The sequence below is a fragment of the Vicugna pacos genome, chromosome 16, assembly GCF_048564905.1.
Source record: "Vicugna pacos chromosome 16, VicPac4, whole genome shotgun sequence".
Lineage (NCBI taxonomy): Eukaryota > Metazoa > Chordata > Mammalia > Artiodactyla > Camelidae > Vicugna > Vicugna pacos.
The window spans coordinates 7115457-7134008 of record NC_133002.1 but is presented as its reverse complement, the minus strand read 5'-3'; the positions used below and the strand labels follow the sequence as shown (position 1 = coordinate 7134008).

Below are 18552 nucleotides of genomic sequence, written 5' to 3'. Positions count from 1 at the left end.
GGCTGTCTAGCACCCTGTAGGGGGTTTAGCAGCATCTCTGGCCTCTGTCCACCAGATGGCAGCAGCATACCTACAGTTCTGATAACCAAAAATGTGTCCAGACATTGCCAAATGTCATCTGAGTGCAAATATTTGCGAGAGACAAAAAGGATTAGCTACATAATTCTAGTAGATTTCTAAACTAAAATTTTAATGTTTCCAAATCAGTAGCAAATTAATTTTTTATAATCATATTTATAATTTTATAAAAGTTCCCAACATAATGAAGTTATAATTGTAACTTACACAAACTCCAGAAAAGGTAGTGATTCAAATGTACCGTGTTCAATAAACTTTATTTTATTGCAAGATAAATCTCTAGGAAAAGGAAAAGGAAAATATTACCTCAATTACCTACTAGATATCTAATTAGTAGGAATAACTACTAGAGGTTAGAAGAATAATAATGAATAAGCAGCTTCTATATAACATCTAAACCTTATGAATTGTTATTCAAACCTTCCAAAGCCCCTAAACCTGCCCTCACCTATCTTAAGAGTCTCACTTTCGTTATGTTCACTAATAAAACATACACCTATATAGATGTTGGTAGATTTTGGAGGTAATGTTTCCTCAGAGCAGAATTGATTAGATAACCATTTGTGGTCTCAACAAATTCTGCATTATAAACTCAAAGTTTTTAACCTCCATATATAATTATAATGTTTAATGTGAAAATGAATACTCTATTTACACACCTCCCATTTTAATTCTGCTTTTCTATGCCAATTCAATACCAGAAGAAATAAAAGATAGCCTTTCACATGACTTGAAAGGAACTGCTCCTCTTACTAATGTCTAATTTGAACTAATTCAGTGTTATATCAAAATATTGACTTTTATTTGAAACACCCACTCTTGACTATAGCTAGCTATCTTATTTCCACTGATTCTTAGTCTTCCCTTTCTCCTGGGGGGGGGGTGGTGGTGCAAGTGTCTTCTGACTGGTGTTTGCACCTCTAGTCTCTTCCTTTCTCAGCCATCCTCTACCAGTCACCAGATTAACTCTCCAGATGTGGTTCTCAAATACCAGCATCACTTGTGAACTTACTGAAGAAATGCTCAGCTCTACTCTGGACCAACTGAATCAGCAACTGTGGGGCATAACTTGTGCTTTAACAAGCCCTCCAAGTGACTGATTCTGCTGCAGGCTCGAGTCTGTCCGAGAGCACTGCTGTGGGAACGGGGCAGCCTGGCGTGTTACCCTCGGCGTGTACTCTGCAGGTTCTCAAAGCATGCTTCCTGTGTTTTGCCTCTCTCCTACCTTCTTTTTGCAAATGTGCTCTTCCCAAGATGTCTGTCTGATGACACACAGTGGCCCTTTAAGGTCCTATTCAAACAACGCTGCTGTAACATTTTCCCTGATCCAGTTTGGAGTCTTTCTTCCCTCTTCTGAGCTCCAAAACCAACTCAGAGCTCTCATTGCCCCTCTCCACTTCTTTTTTTCTTATATAGCTGTTTTTGCAGCCCATTTCCTCTGAGTATAAACTCCTTGAATGTATGGACTAGACGGGCTCATGTGCATTGTCTATCATGGTTAAAGCCAATGTATGGACACAAAGCAAAGTCAGATATTTTTAAAATAAACAATTAGCTGAGGAGTGAACAGGAGGAAGAAAACGACTGTTTTAGAAGAAACACTCCCTTTTCTACACCTCTCCAGCACTCTGTCATCCACTTAGTGTTTCTGTATGACGGTTTGAGCTTATGTTATTTTTTTCCCCCCTGTAAGATCAGGATTTCCTAGAAGGAACTGTTTTACCTATCTTTGTGTTTACAACACTAGGCACACTGCTCGGCATATTCTTTTTTACTGATTGACATTTTTTTAAATAAGTGAGAATAACTTATGCTAACATGAAATAATCTGCTAAGAGGGTATTTCATAGTAGAAGTAATTAATGGCCCAATCCACTGTGCAGTTATCTCATTTATTTTTCTCCAAACTGTGTTTCTAAGGTTTGGAGCCCAGATGACAGAGGGACCCAGGAAGACTAATACAAAAGTGGTTGCCCCTTAAGGCTTGGATGGTTTAATAGTTAAAAGGACTATTTTTAGGGTCATGTGAGGCTCCTTATACCCACTTCCCTTAGCCTTCTATATTTGCAAGAAGAATCTCTTTGCTAAAGAACATCATTAGTTAGCTTAGTAACGATTAATGACATACACAGCTCTGGATGCCATGGACAAAGGATAAAAATTGATCTTTTATAGCAGAGAACACAGTATCTCCTTATCTCTAAATTAACAAAAATACTATGCAAGCATTTCTTTCCTTGTACAATGAAAATGCAGAGTTTTTCATTTTGTAACTAGTGAAGTTAGGGACATTTCTAATATGCTTATTTGGTGTAAACAGTTGTAACTATACCACTTTAACCATCATCTTAAACATTTTTAATATTGGTGTAACAATTCCTGCATTGAATCCTTAACAACAGTCTGTTCTCTTGGTAACTTGAAATGTTCTGGACAATACTGTTTACATAAATCATCTACTTTAATATTTAATATTTAAATGTGAATTTAATTTAGATGAAAATTATGAGTTAATGGCATTCATATTAATGTAAGTGTTCTATATTTCCTGGTCCTGTAGGTGACAATCTGAGCTTTACTTTAATTCCTCTCATTCTACTAAAGCACCTTTTTCACACCTTTTCTGTGAAGGCCACACAGTGAGTACGTGAGGCTGTGCAGGCCACACACAGTCTCTGCCGTGTGTTTTCCTTTGTTTTTTTCCTCCGTTTTCCCACTTACAGCCCTTTAAACATCGTCCTTAACTTGGGTGCTGTGCAAATACAGATCATGGGATGGATCTGATCCGTGGGCCATAAACTAAATGTAAGTGGATGGTATATGAACACTTACATAATAAGGTTCATATGGGTGTCTATAGTTGCTCAGACCACATTACCACTTTTCCTCTACAACTGAAAGGTATTTTTTTAATCTATATCTTGTCTATATAAATTTAAAAATTAAAAATGAATAAGAGGTATTTGATGCTAGAGATGGGCTGGGACCCTACAGACTTAGAGAATTATAGAATTTTATTGCTAAAAAAAAACTGTAGAGGTTATTTAATTTAAACCCCTTAATTACTTTATCGATAATATAACTAAGAACTCATAAATAAATGATTAACTAATTAACTTACAAATACCGGAGGACTAGCAAGCCTTTAAATGAATCCTTACGTAACTCAGTCAAAGAATTATCTCTGAGAATTCTGAAAAACGAAAAGGTTATTTTTGGATCAAAATGCAAAACAATTACAATTATTTACTACATAGGACTAACTCATATATGTAGGGGAAACCTGGGTAACGGTGCCACCTAAATACCCTAACTGTTATTTTAGACATGGTGTTCTCCACTCCGGTTTCATTTAATCATTTCTTCTCACATCTACCTTTGTGTCCATCTCTTTCCATCTCACGCACACACACAAGCACGCACGCACGCACGCACACGCACACCCCTATCCACTCTTCCTCACCAAATCATGTATTTAATGCCTACTCTTCAGATCACAAGTCCTTGGTTAGAACCGAACTCTGGGCAGCACTGACGCTGCAGAGCTGCCATGCCTTTCTCGCTTTTCCCAAACTGTATGAGGAAGTCCCAGACAGAGTATATTAGGGCTGGAAATGAAGACATTTGATTTTTTTTCCCCACTGAAATTTTTTTTCAAAATTAAAATATACGTAAAATATACATACCTGTTCACTTTAATAATTAGAAATCCCCATGTAACACCATTCACGTCAAGAAAGAACACAGCCAGCGCCCCCGGAGCCCCCGCTGTGCTCCTTTCCAACTGCAGCCCTCTCCCTAGAGGGAACCACTACCCTGACTTTAATACTACTTCCCTTCCTTTTCAAATGTAGTTCTGCCTTTTATACATCAGCCACAAAGAATATAATTTATTCTTGCTTCTTGAACTTTATGTGAGTGGAATGATTTATGTATTATTCTCTATGTTCTTTCATTCAACAATATTTTGTAAATTTATTTTATTCTTGCATGTAGCATGTAGTGCTGCATGTCTAGCAACATGTGGCTACTGAGTACTTGAGTGGCTAATGTGCCTAAGGAGTTGAATTCTAATTTAATTTACTTATTTTTAAAATTAAAATGTAAAAACTGATACTCAATGTAATTATCGGAAAACTTTAAGTGTGTTTGCAACAATTTGGGTATGTGATACAACTTTTCAACTGCAAATTTTAAGAAATCTAAATACAAATAAAATTTAGCAACAAAATTGAGATTTCAAAGAGTTAGTACGGACAAAAACTATGGAGACTCTCTCATTAATTTTTATACAGATTACAGGTAGATATGACAATACTTTGGATATTTTTGAAGACTTAATACAAAAAGATGTAGAATATCTTCTCAACAATGCAATTTGGAAGTTATATTCATGATTTGTCTATTCAAGCTGAATAATACAAACTGCCATGAAAAATGCCAGTTAACTGCTTTGAATATAGCCTTCCCCCTAAAATCATTATCTTATTTAACCTGACTTATCTACAAATCAATTTAAAAAAATAGAAAAATGAGTAAAGGACAGACAATTCGGAGATGAAATACAAATGCTCAGCACGCATATAAAGATATTTAAATTCACAGGTACTCAGGAAAATTCAAATTCAGATGGAAGCCCTTTTATTCACCCTTCAGATCAGCCCAAAAGATGGAGACTATCCAGCAGTGGAAGGGTGTGGGGAAACAAAGGCCGTCAGGGAGTGCTGACTGGAGTGTAGACTGGCACAACTTGCTTGAGGGCAATTAGAAGTTTGTCTCTACATAGTCTTCACCCCAACAATCCCATTTCTACATATCTATTCTACAGAAATACCTGACAGGTTCACAAAGATGCGTGCACAAGGATGTTCATTGCAGCAGTGTTTGTAACAAGAAAACTGGAAATAATCTAAACACCTTTCAATACGGGCATTATTAAACTGATGCATCCATACTATGGAATATTATGCAGGAGTTTAAATAAATGGGGCAACCCTCTATGTACTGGGAGGAAAAGAAATCTAAGATGTATCATGACATTAAAGAATCATGTTGCAAGATTTTATCACTTAAGGAAAAAGATATAATAAAGTCACACAACTAACTTATTTTGTTATCTGTAAATATGTATGTAGTCAAATACGTGGAAAAGAGTCTGGAAGGACTGTTTTACTAAACTCCAAATTGTGTGGGTGGGGGATTAAGGCACAAGAAGGGTTTTCACTACACATGTTATTTCATTCTTCTATATGGAGAATATAATCATGTATTATTGGTATAATGGAAAATAAGTTTAAGTTGGTTCTTGCTTATTTGAATGAGGGCCTGCCAAGTTTAATTTTTTAAATAAAAACAGAATTTCAATCAATAGTTTGGTTTGGAATGTGAAGGGGGAAATACCTTTTAACACAGCTGTTGACCTCGGAATTCTGGACCAAGAAGAATCTGACAAGGCAGTCAGTGTTTTGTATGCATATTTGGAGAGAATATACTCACAGTTTCTCCGTCCAGCGGTAAGGCTTCCAGGTATTCTCATCGACGTAAGAAATTGAGTTTCCTCGGAAATCTCTGTGAAGAAACACAGTTCATATCCTTAAATAGGTAGGGAGAGAATGAGCAGAATAAGTGAGAGAATCATGGCAACATTGTGGGGAATACTCAATGCAGAAAAGACCAGCTTTCTAACTCCCACAGCTTCTCAGCTTCCTAGTGGGCACAATTCCTAAAGATACAATAAAGATATAATGTGACACCACTGGCACAAGCAATGAGGCATCTCCTCAGAACCTGAACTTCCTATCCGTCCAATTTCTTGGATATATATTGCCAAATGTTTTGAATGTAAGTCTTTTTTCTCCCAAAGTCACTTATGTGTCTAAAATGACTCCTACAAATCAATGATAAAAATGGCAGAAATGTATCATGAGCAGCGAGTAAAGAAATCTTATGACAGGTAACACCAAAGCTTTGGCTCAGTGCTCTCTAAATCTCTCCAGGTATTGGAAGGGCAAGGGCAGTTAGAAATTAGAGACTAAGATGGAAATATCTCTCAGACATATTGCATAAAGAAAAGCACAGGTCACTGAGCAAGGAGTAAAGTTATTACCTCCTTAGGGGAAAAAATGCAAAGGAAAGAGACTGGAAGGAAGGACACCCATCCAAATAGTAACATAGTTATCTTATGGGTGGGAGGGAGGGTGGGGAGAGAATGTCACATTTTAGCCTGTATACTTCTATGACATTTTCTTTTAAACAGTGAGAATGCATCCATGACTTACACATTTAAAAGAAGCTGTTAAGTGCTTGAGGTTCAGTTTCAACCACTAACTGTGGATGGCTTTGAATCTTTACCTTTAGCTTTGTCCTCTTCCCTCAGCCACAACGATTTAGTTTATATGCACAATTTTCAGGGGGATCAGAAATAAGTCAAAACAGATACTTGTCTGCCCACCTGCCTATGGGACATTTCCACTCAAACATAAGCCTTCTGGTTGCTTTATGTTCATCAATAAAACTGAATCCATTTCCCTCAAACTGGCTCTCCTTCCCAACTGTATTTCCACCTGTTGTACCACCATCATTCTCCTCATCAACATATTTTTCTCTCCTGTACCCCTCATCCCCTGACTCTAGGCAGTTACTGAACCTTGTCAGTTTTCCCTTTGTCATGGTCTCAGGATTTCCTTCTCCTCCCATCACAACCATGCTAATTCAGCCTGCTCTCACTCTCCTCCTAGGTTTTGCTACAGCATTCTGTTTGGTCTCCCTGAATCCAACCTTCCTCTCTAGATCACACTACAGATGGAATCTAAAATAAGCTTCATGTTTTCATCATTTCTCTCTTTACCTTGAAAACTTTCAATGGCTCCCCACATCTTATACCATATTTTTCAAATCCCTATTTGTAACAGTCAAGGTTTTTCATAGGATATCTTTCATTGGTGCTTAACCCAGTACTTCACAGCTAGACTGATCTCTTAAATCCTGATGATTCCTGCAGCCACGCCTTTCCCTAGACTATACTCTCTATTTTTAATCTAACAAATCATAGCCAGTCTTTAAGTTCCAGAGACAGTTTTAGCTTATCCATGCAGTTTCCCCTGACCTCCACACCCCAGTGATTCCAGGTTCTGGTTAATTTCAGCACCTCTCTGTATCTGTTAATACTCAATTACACATCACCTCCCTTTTAAGGCGTGTTCTCATTCCTCCCACCTATCACTGTGATGTTCTGGAGACAATGCCATACTTCTGTGGCTCCCACAGTACTTAGCCCTGGGTTGGGCATAAAATGGGTGCTATACATAGAAATACTGAGGGCAAAGATGAGTAATCAATATAACTGAGAGACTGAATAAAAATAATGGCTAACACTCAGATATATGCTAGGCACTGATATAAGAGCTTTACATGTATTAACTCATCTAAATCTCACAATAATCCTACAAGACGGTGACTATGATAATCCCCACTATCCAGATGAGGAAACTGAGTCACAAAGCTAATAAACGGCAGACCTGGATTCACACCCAGGTAGTCTGACTCCAGAATCTCTACTCTTAACCACTTTGTTGTATTAACACCAATGAGATGGGGAGAGGGACATGTTGCTGTAACGAGGATGGAGCAAAAATGGGACAAGAGAAGATGTTAAGAAATTAAACAATGGAGTAAAAAATGGAGAAGGAAAAAGAGTAGGGGCAGTTATAAGTAAAAGACTGGAGAAGAAGAAGCAACAGTAAGAAGGCGAATGAAAATAAGAAATTGCTTTTAAGAGAAACAAAAGGTAAAAACAGCAGCCAGTGTGAGCTAGGGAGATGAGGAAGACCCAGGAAGACCTCAAAGAAAGGCTGCCAGGTCAGGCAGGAGGCAGAGAACAAACGAGGAAAAGCAGTTCTTACAGGATGGTGAAGGTGCCGTTGTAGTTGCTGGGCTGCGGCACGGGCACCGTCTGGAGCCTCTCCTCTGGGCTGAGACCAGTGCAGGACAAGCCCTCATTACTGCAGATGCAGAGCTCACAGATGTTCACACTTGTGGGAGCGCTCTGTTTCGGTTGCTCCTTTTCTGAGGTGTATGGTACAGAATGCACCACCGAAGGCTCAGCTGAAGCAGGTGTCTTCAGTGACCCTGGGTGCCGAGTTATGGTATCTCCCTGACCTACAGGTGGAACTGCGACTCGAGTCAGGTCTGGGTGTGCAAGCGCCACCTCAGGAGGAGGAGCTGTAGTCTTCCGGAGGACTGTAGCATGTTGAGCCTCCACAGCAGGTTCTGAAGTCATGGTTAGCTCCAGGTCTACGTGATGAGGTGTGACGCTGGACGGTGTTGTGTGCTGACCTTGACCCTTACTTGAAGTTGGAATGGTCACCTCCTGATGGGGTAGATATTCAATAACAACCTCCTTTGGTGGCTCTGGAGGCTGAGTTGGGGTCTCCTGCTTGGTTGGAGAAGGTTCAACATCCACACTGTATGCTCCAGTTACAGTAACTTCCAGGTCCACAGTGTGAACTGTGACTGGAGTGATGCTTAAAGGGGTGAGTGTCACCTCAGGGCGTTCTGGAGGGGGCGATGTGGAATGTTCAGCTTCCGTAGTAGGTTCTGAAGTCACGGTAAGCTCCAGATCCAAAGGTTTATCTATGACACTAGATAACATTAGATGCTCAGGGTGATCCTGGTCTGGTGTGGGAACTGTCACCTCCTGATACAATGAAGGCTGATGGGGCTCTGGAGGCCAAGTTGGGGTCCCTTGCATGGTTGGAGAAGGGCGAGCCTCTGTATCAGATTCTGGACTTAGTGAAAGTTCCAGATCCAGAGGTTGAACTGTGAACTCAGTCATGGCTGGATGCTGAGCCAGCACCTGCTCTGCCTGTGGAGGTGTCACCTCAATGTATGTTGGATGAGATGTCATCTGCTGCAGGGCTGCAGAGTGTCCAGCCTCTGTAAGAGGCCCTGGAGTCATGGTAAGCCCCAGGTCCAAAGGTTTATCAGTGACACTGGGCGAGCTGGAATGCTGAGCTTGATTCTGTCCTGGTGTTCCAACTGTCATCTCAACCTCCTTAGGTGGCTCTGGAGGTTGAGCCGGGGCTTCCTCCTGGACCGAAGAAAGCCCCACCCCCTCAGGGGGACCTGTAGTGTGAGCTGTGGCCTCTTGTTGTCCTGGGAAAGATTCAACCTTCCCAGGGTGCTCCGGAGATGGAGAAAGAGGCTTAGACTGGATTTGAGAAAATTCAGCCTGCTCGGGGGAAACAGGAAAATGAGCAGAGCCCTCCTGCTGCTCTGGAGAACTTTCAGCCTCCTTAGCAGGCTCTGGAGTGACCGTAAGTTCCAAGTCCACAGGTTTAAGTGTAACACTTGACAGGTTGGAGTGAGCTGGATACTTACTTCCAGGTCGAGCTGCTGCCTCATCACTCGCTGGAAACTGAGGTGCATTCTCACCAGGGAACCCCAGAACTTGCGCTGGGGCCTCTTGCTGGAGTGGGGCAGAGTCATACTCAGGGCGCTCTGCAGGCTGAGCCTGGGCCTCCTGAGGGAATGGAGGAGGTTCCGCCTCCTCAGGATGCTCTGCAGGCTGAGCCTGGGCCTCCTGAGGGAATAGAGGAGGTTCCGCCTCCTCAGGATGCTCTGCAGGCTGAGCCTGGGCCTCCTGCTCAAGTGAAGGTTGCACCTCCTCGGGGCTCTCTGGAGGCTGAGACGCAGCTTCCTCTTGGACAGGAGAAGGTTCCACCTCCTCAGGGCTCTCTGGAGGCTGAGGCAGGGCCTCCTGCTGGGCTGTGGTAAAGTCGCCTTCCTTAGCAGGCTCTGGAGTGACCGTAAGTTCCAAATCCACCGGTTTAAGTGTAACACTGGATGGGTTGGAGTGAGCTGGATACTTACTTCCAGGTCGAGCTGCTGCCTCCTCACTCGCTGGAAACTGAGGTACAGTCTCACCAGGGAACCCTGAAACTTGCGCTGGGGCCTCTTGCTGGAGTGGGGCAGAGTCATACTCAGGGTGCTCTGCAGGCTGAGCCTGGGCCTCCTGAGGGAATGGAGGAGGTTCCGACTCCTCAGGATGCTCTGCAGGCTGAGAGGGGGCCTCCTGCGGAACTGGAGAAGTTTCAACCACATTAGTGACCTCTGGAGTTATAGTAAGTGCTAGATCCACAGGGTTAACAGTGACACTGTGCAGGGCTGACTGCTGAGCTTCATTTTCATTGGGACCATTTACCTCATGAGGCCTTAATTGTTCAGCTAAAACCTCCTGAAGCCCTCCCTCCCCCAGAGGGACGGCAGCGCCTACTTCCTCAGGGCCCTCTGAAGGCTGAGACAGAGCCCCCTGCTGAAGTGGAGGTGGTTCTGTCTCTCCAGTGGCCTCTGGACGCTGAGCCTGGGCCTCTACCTGGGGCAGAAAAGAGTCAACCGTCTCAGGGGTCTGTGGATTTTGAGCAGGACCCTCTTGCTGGGGTGGAGACTCAACCTCCTGAGTGGGCTCTGGACGCTGAGCCTGGGCCTCCTGCAGGGATGAGGACATTTCAGCCTCCTCAGGGGGCTCTGGAGGCTGATCTGGGCTTCCCAGAAGATCCAAAGGTAGATCTATATCTACAGCTTTGATCTTATTACCTTTAGGTCGAGACAGAGCTGGGGCCCGATTCTGATCCCAGCCTAGCACTGGAACCTCCTCTGGGAGCTTTTGATGCTGGGTTAGCTTGTCATTCTCACCTTGACGTGGAACAGCAATATCCTGATATGGCCCAGCAGGCAGGTCTCCATTTGACTCCACGTCCGGGTACAGAAGCGAAGTCTCAGACTCCTGTGTGAAAGAATTAAAGTCCCCTGATTGTGAGTTGGGGGCCTGCTGGACAGAGCCCAGGGACCACCTCAGGGGCCATCCCTGGACCAGAAGCCAGAGTGGCTGCCAAGCAAAGAGCTGCAGCAACCAAAAATACTGGGGAAACATAACACAAAGACGATTCGGGCACAGTGACACAGGCTAGTAGGAAACGGGCCAGGCACACTGAACAGACACCGAAGCGAAATGCCAGCTTGGCTACACGTGCGCCCCTCTCCTGCCTCATGCCCCACCCTGTAGTGACACCTCTTTTATTAGGTCAGAGTGGACATGCAACCACAGTCAGGCTTTTTCCCAGGGCCCAAGCCATCCTTCCCCCAGCAAAGGTGACTCTTACCTCCTGCCAGGCCCTCTCTCCAACCTCAGCCTGGCCCCCCGCACAACGAGGCAGGATTTGGGCTGCAGACCAGAGTGGCCCCAGACTCCAGCAGTGCAGGGGTGGGGGTGAGGTGGTGCAGAGCTTCCCAAGGAAGTCACAGGGCCCGGCCTTCTGGGAGACTCAGAAGTGCTAGCCCAGTTCTGGGCATCTGAACTCCTCCTCCTCAAAGCTGACATCTGAGAGACATTCTTCCTCCCCTTGGCCACACTGCTTCCAAGAAAAGTAGCTGACCTACAAAACGAGCACCAGTTAGGGCGGCGGGAGGGGAATACACCTTACAGTTAGATATTCTAAAATGTTGCCATGTCCTCTGAACTCTCAGCATCCATGTCTGATTATAAAATTCACCACTCTATTATTAGGGGTTACCACTGAATCAGTGATGACTCCAGAGTTTCTGCAGGAAGGGTTTTGGAGTAGGTGAGCAATTCACTCTGAGAAAGAGTGTTGGAAACCAAGCGAACAGCCCTTTACATTAGCATGGGAAAATTTCCCCATCTCACCTTGTCTCAGCACAGCCATTAGTCTAGAAACAATTACAATGCCCCTTTCCAGAGGTCTACCCTGTGTGCACACACGGAGAAGACACCTAGAATGTTAAAGTCAGCATGTTGGGGGGAGGTATAGCTCTGCAGTTAGTGTGTACCTAGCACGCATAAGGTCCTGGATTCAATCCCAGTACCTCCATTAAAAATAGTGGGGAAAGGGGTGGGAAGGGATAAACTGGGCATTGGAGACTTGCAGATACTAACTACTATAAATAAAATAGATGAACAAGTTTATACTGTATAGCACAGGGAACGATATTCAGTATCTTCTAGTAACTTATGGTTAAAGAATAAGAAAACAAATCTATGTATGTCCCTATATGACTGTGTATTGTGCTGTACACCAGAAATTGACACAACATTGTAAACTGACTATACTTCAATAAAAATAATTTTTAAGAAATAGAATATATGTAAATAAATAAATAAATACAAACTTGATTACCTCCTCCCTCTCAAAAAATAAAGTCAGCATGTTAAATAATTTTCTTGAAATACTGCAAATAGCACCCACTTTACTTCCTTCACAGCCCTTATAATCATCTCTTTAATTTAGTCCTTTTTAATTGTCTGGCACACCCTCTGGCCACTAAACTCCATGGAGAAGGTGCTTCAGATTTCTCCCAGCGTTAAGAACATGATGGTTTTTAAATGGAATTGATTCCAAGATTGGCCAATGAGGAATGGGTCTGTTGTTATAATCGGCTTTCTTAAAATTTTAGCATCGATACTGAATCCCTTCCTCTCACATTTCACAAGAAGCTAGACTTCTTAAAGCACAAACATGGATATGATTCAAGTGTCCCTGAATTTAAAATAATTTGGTATAAATTGAATTAAAATAATTATCTTGTGCAGAAGAAACTTCAAATACTTTTTCAGAACGTAACCATCTTCTCTTTCTCTACTTTGTTCCCTTCATAACAAACTTGGCAATGCTGGGTGAGTTACATAACTAGAAATCTAGCTGCACAAGAAGTTCTCAATGACATGAAACACATTTTTACTCCTTAAAAAAATCTTACATGCAGTACATTAATATTTTCTTTTAGAAATTACTTTGACAACTTAATCCCTAATTCAGGACATCCATATAATTAATTTATACAAAGGTTTTTGAGTAAAATACTTCACATAAAATATATATGAGATGCTGAGATTTGGTAACAACACAGCTTATTTGAAAGGCATTCATAGTTTTCAAATGCTGCAGCATAATCCCACTTTAGGCCATAGTTACTTGGTTCCTAAATGCTTGGGATTCTGCTTGAGGGGAGTTTTAAAAGACCTGTGTCTTCTCCTGTGTCCACAACTGTAGAATCACACTGACGGCCCTCAATTCTGCTCTCCAAATTTCAAACAAGGGGTCAGAGCCAAGGGTAAGGACAACCAAGAAAGTCTTAGAGTGAGGAGGATATAGTTCAAGTGGCAGAGAACATGCTTAGCAAGCACGAGGTCCTGGGTTCTACCCCCAGCACCTCCTCTAAAAACAAGTAAATAAATGAGAAAACCTAATTACTGCCCTCGTCAAAAAAAAAAAAAAAAAAAGTCTTACCTAAAACCACAACCAGCAGTTTCTGGAATGCATCTGTCATAGCCTTTTGAATAGCAAGCTTCCGGGTTATCTTCCTTTTCATAAGGTATGATAATGTAATGGCCCTAAATCCAAGAAAAACAAAGACTTAAAATGCCTATCTGAATAACTGATTTTTGTTATACATTTAAAAAGAAAAGTGCATCTATGATTCTTAGATTACTATCGCAGCAACTAAGGGCAGGCACAACACACGCGTGTGGCTGAATGGCTCTGTTGTAAATATATCCTGGCAGGACAGCTTTTTACAGCCCAGATCGATTCTGGAAGTTCCTGAAGTGCTAGACAGGAGATGCAAGCCAAAAATGTGGCACACATCTCACATCAGATTTCAAATGGACAAGCTGAAGCTACACTCCTGCTCTCCCGTGCATAAACAGCTGGAATTGTACAATGAGACAGATTTGGTGGTGGTGCAGATAGTCTGGCCTCTCCCAGAGCATCAGCCACTCAGGTGGATTGTGGAGCCTCCTCCACTCCATTAACAGACCTGCCTCTGACTTAAAACCCTAACCCCAAATGCCACGGGTTCTAGGAAAAAAAAACTCAGTTCCAGCTGGAAAAACCTTTCTAGGGATCTACATTTGACTTTATCCACTCAAGTCCTTGTATAGGAAGCAAAGGACAGAACATTTACACAAGAGTTTAAATCTTTAGATGATGATTCTATTGGGATAACTGAAGGCTACAAGAAATCTGTATTGGAAAGGACTATTTTAGCACAAAACAAATTATTAACCAAAAATGGGGGAAAGAATTTTCCCTCCTAAGCTTGACAGGTCGTCAGCTCTAAAATTTTAGAGTTAAAGGTTCTATCAGGCATTGCCTAAGATAAGAACCTATATGGCAAGGCTGAAAAATTCTGCTCAGGGATTTAGTTGCTTAGCCAGGGTGATGATGTAACTGAAAAAAAACAGTTTTAGAAAGAAAGGAAAAAGGAGAAATCCCACCCCCTCACCAAACCCACCACACACTGGAAATCAGACCTTCCTCCAGCTTGTGCAAGGGTTCCTCGGCCATGCCAGCTCCAGGACTCCTGCCCTCATAGGACGGCAACAACACCTCTAAAGCACAGAACTCCAGGCTTTGCTTCGATGTTGTGCCACAGTATCTTCATTTCCCCTTTTTCAAGGTCAGAAAGATCCTGAAGCCGGTAGAATTTTGGTGATGAGTTTTTTTTAATGGAGGTACTGGCGGTTGATCCCAGGACCTCATGCATGCTAAGCACATGCTCTACCACTGAGTTACACCCCTACCCAGGACTCTGAATTAAAGTCAATTCTTCAAGATATTTTCTTATTATGAGTAAAAACTAAACTCCAGTAAGCCCACTTAATAGTAGAGGTGTCCCGTTGCTTCAAAATCACGTAAGGCTCGCAAATGAATTACTAGATATGGACAACTATTTTTTATTATATACCATACAGATACTGGAGAAAATTATGAACACCACCACCAAGTCAATGAGATTATCGTTAATTCTACATGGAAGGTCAATGCTCAGAAACTCGTCTTTCACATCTCCCCACAACCCAGTTCTAATCTTCTCTCTGAAGTCTAGGATTTCAACGTTGAAAGGAGTCTGGTTAGTCAAAGAAAATCTACAGTTTACCTTTATGATCCTTTTTGACCATCCATTGAATCCAAAGTAGAAATTGGCCAATTCTTGGCACCTGGAGCTGCTTAGGGCAAGGGCATTAAGTTGAACTGCCTTACGTCTGGTGCCCAGACAAACCTAAAGACCTAACAGGCCTAAAAATATCACAACTTGACACAGAGACTTATTTTGGATACACCTGAGATTTATCAATACCAATTTCATAGAGTGGTTGTGAAGATTAAATAGAACCACAGTTTAAGCAATCAGTTCATAGGAAGCCCTAAATAAATGTTATTACTTTTAAATCAATACTTTTCTGTATCACTTCCAGGGCCCCTGATTAATCGGAAGGTTTCCCTGACCTCTGGTGGTGAAGGTGATGATGCAAGCAACCAAGGAAGTCCTGCAGAAGCCTCTTACAGGCTTGGGGGTAAGCAAAGGAAGTTAACAGTTTTAGTCATGTCATCCTGTAGCTCCTGCTTGAGAATATGACCTGAAGAGGAGATAAGATGGGCCTGCCACTGAAGTAGGACCTGAACCTGTAGCAGCCCCAAGTTACTAAACCCTGTGAGAAGGAACACACATACCTCTATACATTTTATAAACAACTAAAAGAATTAGCATTCTTCTAGCATCATCTGCATTAGCAAGCTTCTTTGAGAGTGCAAATATCTCGTGTTAACTCTCTAAATAACTTATACATTACTGTGGATTTCTTACATTGCTAGTTCTTTCTTAAATCTCTATTTCAACTTTAGATAGGATGTAGTATACAAATACATTCATAAAAATTTAAATAATACAAACAAATTCAAAGTGTTATTGTTTTTTTTTTTTTCTTTTTCTCATCCAGCCCGCTTGCCCAAAAGATGGGAGGATGCGGTCAACTCCTCCAAAGAAAAGGCACAGACGAAGAGGCAGACAAGAAAATCATTACAAGTCTCTGCCCAGGGAAGGCAACAGTGCCAGGTGTCTCCTTGAGGATAGGCACAGGACGGTTCTTCCCTCACCAGGGGACCAGTCCAAGGGGTCCAATCTCCTGCTCCAGGAGCTACGTGGTAGCAGAGCCAGCCTTAGGCTGGGTCCCACCCCTGGCTGGGCTCCTGGGGCTGGCCTAGGCTGTGAGTGGGCTCCCTGGGGGAAGTGGAACCAGCAGAGGAGGCCCCTGCTAGGGGAAGACCATGAAGAGAGAATGGAGCCGCCCTAGCCCTGGTCCCCATCATTCCATGCTTCCCCCTGGTCTAGATCAATCTGACCTGGGCTGACCCTCCCTGCCCCACCCCGGCCCACACCTTCAGAAGGCTGGCCTGGGGGGGCCCCTGTGTGAGGCACTGGCCTCAAGACCTGATTCTGTAAGGTGTTGACAAAAGAAAAAGTACACATCGAGGCAACAGGAGAGGAACAAAACAGCCAACACTGGAAGGGACTCAAGACACTAGGACAACCCCATCCCCTACCACTGGGGCAATGGAGCCCCAAAAGCCTGCTGGGCCCTCCAAAACCCTAACAGCCTCTAGAGACCTGGGCCCATCCCTCTCTTCACAAAGACCTTTCTCACCAGGAACTCCTCGTCTTCTGCTGGGTGGGAAAGGGGCCCAGCAAACAATGGGGGAACAATCCTTCCGTCCTGTCCCTTCCTGAACACCTCCCCAGGGCACTCCCCTCAGGTTTCTGGGTCTCTCCCTCTCTCTCCGTAAAGCACACCATAAACATATCACTCTGTTCTGAGCAAACAGCGCCTCGCTCACTTCTCAAGACCTGTCCTTAGTCCCACTACTCAGTCACAGCTCCTGGCCCCTTCTCCCTCTCTGTTCCACACCAGCAGGTCTCACCTGCTCCTATTCTAATTCATGCTACGAAGCCAGCTACTCTGCCCGCCTCACCTCCAATGGCAACAGACCTTTTCCACCCCACACCTAAACACCACAGCTGTCCCCAGTCACTCCCCACTCTGCACGCCCATCACTCCGCTACACTCCCACCTGCCATCACTAACCACTTGGCCCAGCGGAGCTCTGTAACTTCCCCCTTTACTCTGCCTCCACCATTCTCTTACTTATACCCCATTACCGTTACTCCGCACTCAGTACCCCAACCCCTTTGACCCCTGCAGTCCCAGGGCCCAGGCGCTACTGACCCAACATGCCGAGGGCACAGGCGGCCGCGCCGCGCGCGGGCAACAGGGGTCCGTGGGTTGAGTACATGGTCCAGCACGGAGTGGGGAGGCCTGACCGGGGCTCGCGCCTCCTCAGCGGCCGCCGCCGTTCCGCCCGCCGCCGGCCCGCTGGCAGTCGCCGCTCAGGCCTGGGGGGAGCTGGAGGCCTTTACCGCATGCCCCACCCCATGCGGGGAGGGGCTCTGCCGGGCGCGCCTGCGCACAGCACCGCCTGCCTCCCGCCGCCGGAGGGGCGCGGGGAGGTCAGAGCGCGCCGGCCCCGCCCCGCCCCCCGGCGCGCGCGGTGGCCGTTACCGGGCGCGCTGCACCCGGGCTATCGGCACCGCCCCTCCCTCTCCCTCCTCTCGCGCGAAGCCAGGCAGACAAGGCAGGCGTGGCGCGCTGCGCGTGCGGCCCCCTCCCTTCCCCGATTGCTGGCTCGCTCCATCCCTCCCTCGCAGCTCCAGCGGGTAATGGCTCTGGCCCCTTGCGCCCCTGCTGCTGGCGCCGCGCACCGCCTTTCTGGACCGGGCCACGGCTCAGCGCCAAGTCGACCTCTGGCCCGGAGAAGGCATGCAGACCAGCGTGCGTGCGTCCGTGAGGTCCCAGAGAGCTCTGCGCAGAAAGACCGGCGCCTCCCTTCCCTCCGCCAAAGCACTATTCTTTATTGATTTGTTTGTGCACCCTTCCTCATCAGAAATTTATAAGCTCCTTAAGGGCGAGGGATCACCTGGCAGTACAAGGCTTGGTGGGGGTCACATGGCGGCAGGGGCTCAGCCAGGGGTCACCTTGCGGCGCGAGGCTCGGGCGAGGGGTGGTCACCTGGCCTGGGACTCCCAGTTATTGGGGCTAGGGCAGCTTCCTCCATCCCTCCCTCCACTCTGGCCAGCTCACCTGCAAGGCCTTGGTTCCTGGTCCGGAGCTCAGCTCCCACACCAGCAAGGTTTTGTTACTTCGGGTGGGAACCACGAAAGGCACCAACTCCGCCATCCCACTAGTGGTCACCACGCAAGCGCCGCTCAGACACAAGCAGTACTGCACCTGCGCAAGGAGCGCCCGCGCTTTTTTTTTTTTTTTTTTTTTTTAAAAGGGAGCGTGAGAGGGGCTGGGCCAGCTTGGCGGGGGTGGGACGAGGGCGGTGCTCTGACCACTCCTTCGCCCCTCCCACTCTGGGCCGGTCTTCCGCCGCCCGGCAACCTTGAGGTCTTCGGAGTTCAGGGCTTCTATTCAAGTGTATTTTTAGGGTAGAGTCCAAAGGGTGAATTTACAGGATCAAGTGGTGCAGATGTCTTTAGAGCAGCTGGCTTCATTTTCAAACCCACAGAAGACTGGAGTACTAGATAGTTACCATTAACTACCCACAGAACTTTAAAAGT

General features: G+C 44.8%; 1 protein-coding gene across 9 annotated transcripts in view; it reads right to left on the bottom strand.

Moving 5' to 3' along the window:
* Nucleotides 1-18201, bottom strand: part of LOC107034903 (leucine-rich repeat-containing protein 37A) — a 41339-nt gene extending 23138 nt beyond the window's left edge. For 3 of the 9 annotated variants that reach the window (XM_072940347.1, XM_072940350.1, XM_072940355.1), the window contains exons 1-9: nt 18071-18190; nt 13383-13486; nt 11238-11510; nt 10771-10861; nt 9457-10158; nt 7980-9307; nt 5575-5646; nt 3200-3271; nt 286-357 (exon numbers count right to left, since the gene is read on the bottom strand). In XM_072940347.1, the coding sequence (XP_072796448.1) occupies nt 286-357; nt 3200-3271; nt 5575-5646; nt 7980-9307; nt 9457-10158; nt 10771-10861; nt 11238-11510; nt 13383-13486; nt 18071-18166 (2810 nt within the window). In that variant the 5' untranslated portion in view covers nt 18167-18190. Of the gene's footprint in view, nt 1-285; nt 358-3199; nt 3272-5574; nt 5647-7979; nt 9308-9456; nt 10159-10770; nt 10862-11237; nt 11511-13382; nt 13487-14407; nt 14566-17158; nt 17507-18070 lie in introns of those variants that run through there. The other 6 variants (XM_072940353.1, XM_072940354.1, XM_072940348.1 and 3 more) reach the window with 5 other exon arrangements.
* Nucleotides 18202-18552: the final 351 nt, after the last annotated feature.